Genomic DNA, 3,031 nt, shown 5'->3' with positions numbered 1-3,031 from the left:
ATCAAAATCCTGCTCTCGGCTATTACTGCCGTTAAATGCGAAACAGGATAATTTGTAGAAATGCGAGAATGACAACTCACTCAGTCAAAAAGACACGGGCATTCAATGAATGGAACTACGTGACTGAGTTGATAATGCCGGAATCTGACATACTCTGCAAGTTCTTTCTCCGCCTACAGTGAGTTCCGGAGCTATAGTACAGCAAGAATATTTAAATTATAATTTAGAAATTTATAATTTAACTCTTAACTATAATATATTTATAGAAATCTTTTCAATTAATGAATATTAAGTTTTTAGACCATTCACTATGACGATTTGTTAGTTTATCTTAATAATCTATGAAAACATTTTATAGAATCAAATCATCCAAAATTAACTAGATTGATTATTCTTTTTCTTTCTTCCACAGTCAACTAATTCATAAGTCTTTGGTAACTTAATTGAACTAGCTAGAGAAGATAAATTTTGACGGTAAATGCGAGAAAGATAGAACAAGACAGAATTATTTTTATATAATATAGCCATTGAATTTATGGTCCATTGGTGATTTGGTTGTTTGTGCAGCTCTGGAATGCATGAAGGGGCTGTCAGCTTGCTAAATGATAACCTATATGAATATTTTAAAAAATTTATATTTTTAAGATGATTAATTAGTGATTTTTTTAAAATTAATTTTAGGTTTTTTATTCATAAATTTATTCATTTAATTGACCCAAGAATATAAATAAATTCTTAATAAGTTAATAAAAACTTGCTTAAACATTAGACTCTTGGGGTAACATGTGTTTGTATTCGAATTTAAGGGTGGTGGTGGTGGTGGTTGCAAGGGAAGCAGCGACAAGCTTCTTCTCCAGAGAGAGGAGTGCTCTGCTTTCTCTTCATGTCATAAGCCTGCTCAGAAACTCTCTGCAACTGTTGAGAATGCTGCAGCTGAGCTGATGCTCTCCGTTCCTCAGCCCTTCTATGAACGATTGTCATTCTCTTCATCAGTTTCTCTTCTAAGTTTGATCTCATCTTTTGTATCTTCACCTGTGTAAATGTGTTTACCATTCAAAATATTATAAGCTCATCAGATCATATGGCGATCCTTCAGATTGCTTGGTATGATATTGCGTGTATTAATTTAAATAATTAACCATGAAATGAAGCAACATCATAGAACTGAAACATTACCTCTAACTTTCTTGATTGTGCTTCAGCCTTAGCATTCTGGAGGTTTACCCAAGCTTGAATTTTTGCTTGTTCTCTCTGATATCTGAGCATGTTAACCAGAAATTAAAAAATCCAAGCTTCAAAAGAAGTTTAATCTGAACATCAAAGGAAAAAAAATACGAATTGGTGCTGCGAACCTGATACAGAGCTTTGCTCTCTCCTCGTCTTCCCATGAAGTAGTAGCCTTCTTTTCACCACTTATTTCCAAATGTCTCAAACTTTTAGACACTTCCTCTTCTTCCTCTTCTCTAGAACTCCAGTTGGAAACAAGTGTGTCAAGCTTGGCCAAGTGACAATCTTTGAGTTCAGAAATGTCAATCCCGGCGTTGTATGGAACCAAAGGGCCGGACCTGTCTGCCGGCGTGTTGTGCCTCGCCGGCGAAGTGATCTTTATCGGAGTGTGGCATCTCGTCGTGGAAGAGCTGCCCGTAGGAGTCCTTTCAGTGCCGATATCTCTGCGTAGAACTTGAACCTCTGCTACAACTCCTGCTGTGCAGTTTTTCAATGATTCCAAGTATGAACTTCTGAACAAAAAACCTTCTTTTGAGGGATCCAAGAATCTGAAGTTTGAGTATGTTGATTCTACATTGTCTGTAAACTTATCTGAAATAAAAATTAAAAAAAAATATTGATAAACGAAGGAACATGCTGGCCTTTCATGTGTGAAGAATTAAGGCAATACCACTAACCTTTAAGAAGTACATGTGTAGATGCTCCACTGAAAGCAACATTTGTGCCAGCAGACATGCATGGCCCATCCAATCCTGTGTTGGTTAAGCTTGGAACCTTGTACTCCATCAACCTCACCTGGTTCTCAGCAAAGGCATCATCTTTCTGCAAGACACCATCATTTTGTTTGTAAATCTTTGACATCTCTGTTGGTTTTTTAACATGAGCAGGTGATTCATGGCAAGGACTACCAATCAGCCACTTCTCTGCATCGTCCCACTTTGAAGGAACGTTCTTCCTCGTAATCTGCCCGAGGCTGAAGCTGACGAATGGCCTACCAGGCGTTGAGGGAGCTTCCATCCTCCTTTGCGCCATATGATTCATCCCCTCTCTGCTTCTCTTAACTGAAGCATCAAAAAGGTTTGTGTTTTCATTAACCACCTTGGTTGTGGTCATTGAGAAGGCCTTGAGAAAGGCTGAGCCCTCATCTTCAAATGGATTTTGTCTCTCTATTCTGCCCTGCACATTATTAACAAAAGTGTTCAGCTCAATCATTGCAACATGAACTGGCCACTAGAGAGAAGCAAAAGTACTGAAGGCGTTTACTCTCCCACTCCCAGTGGCTGAGGAAACAGAGGAAGCTTGCATCTTTGCAAGGGCATTGAGATCCATCGAAGGCTCGAAGCTTATGGGGTTTCTTCCCCCTCCACTTTCTTTCCTCGAACGAATCATTTCTAAAACCAAAAGACGCACTGCCCTTTCTCTCTTTGCTACCCAGAAGCCTGTCAGGTTTAGCAGATGAGAACGAAAACAGAACAGCTGATAAGAACCCGAAAGCCAAGTGGCTTCTCTTTGACAGCCACAACAATTGTGCCCCTCTAGAGGAAGGCATTGGGAGCACCTTGAGGTAGGCCCGTGGAGGAAGAGGTGTTAGAAAAGTGCAAAAGCTTGCACGACAAGTCTACCTCAAACAGTTTGAATCCTGGAAAGTTGGGCTCGAGCTCCTGTCTCAATACACAAGCTATAGGAGTATTTTATAGTAGCTTGTACAGCGATTGCACCATGGATTTTAAGCGGTTGATGCGAAACTGGGTTTTGGAGTTGTTTACAAGCTTGGTGCGAGGCCCGGAGTTGGTTGGCGTGCGAG

At 39.8% G+C, this 3,031-nt stretch overlaps 1 protein-coding gene across 1 annotated transcript; it reads right to left on the bottom strand.

Annotated features, from left to right (window-relative positions):
• Window positions 1–724: 724 nt before the first annotated feature.
• On the bottom strand, window positions 725–2,750 carry LOC122012897. Its single transcript, XM_042569567.1, has 5 exons — window positions 2,491–2,750; window positions 1,905–2,403; window positions 1,353–1,818; window positions 1,177–1,258; window positions 725–1,032 (listed from the first exon to the last, which is right to left on the bottom strand). Exons 1-5 carry the CDS (start codon window positions 2,614–2,616, stop codon window positions 802–804), a joined length of 1,404 nt encoding a protein of 467 aa, XP_042425501.1. The 5' UTR covers window positions 2,617–2,750; the 3' UTR covers window positions 725–801.
• Between the last annotated feature and the right edge of the window lie 281 nt (window positions 2,751–3,031).

The sequence above is a fragment of the Zingiber officinale genome, chromosome 1A, assembly GCF_018446385.1.
Source record: "Zingiber officinale cultivar Zhangliang chromosome 1A, Zo_v1.1, whole genome shotgun sequence".
NCBI lineage: Eukaryota > Viridiplantae > Streptophyta > Magnoliopsida > Zingiberales > Zingiberaceae > Zingiber > Zingiber officinale.
This window is presented reverse-complemented; position numbering and strand designations above follow the sequence as displayed.

Bases quoted from the DNA above. Each gene is read 5' to 3' on its own strand.
- LOC122012897 (XM_042569567.1), bottom strand. From the start codon at position 2,616: ATGATTCGTTCGAGGAAAGAAAGTGGAGGGGGAAGAAACCCCATAAGC. The intron at 2,404-2,490 runs GTAAACGCCTTC...AATAATGTGCAG, and splicing joins CAGCCACTGGGAGTGGGAGA to GGCAGAATAGAGAGACAAAA. The intron at 1,819-1,904 runs GTTAGTGGTATT...TTTTTATTTCAG, and splicing joins TACACATGTACTTCTTAAAG to ATAAGTTTACAGACAATGTA.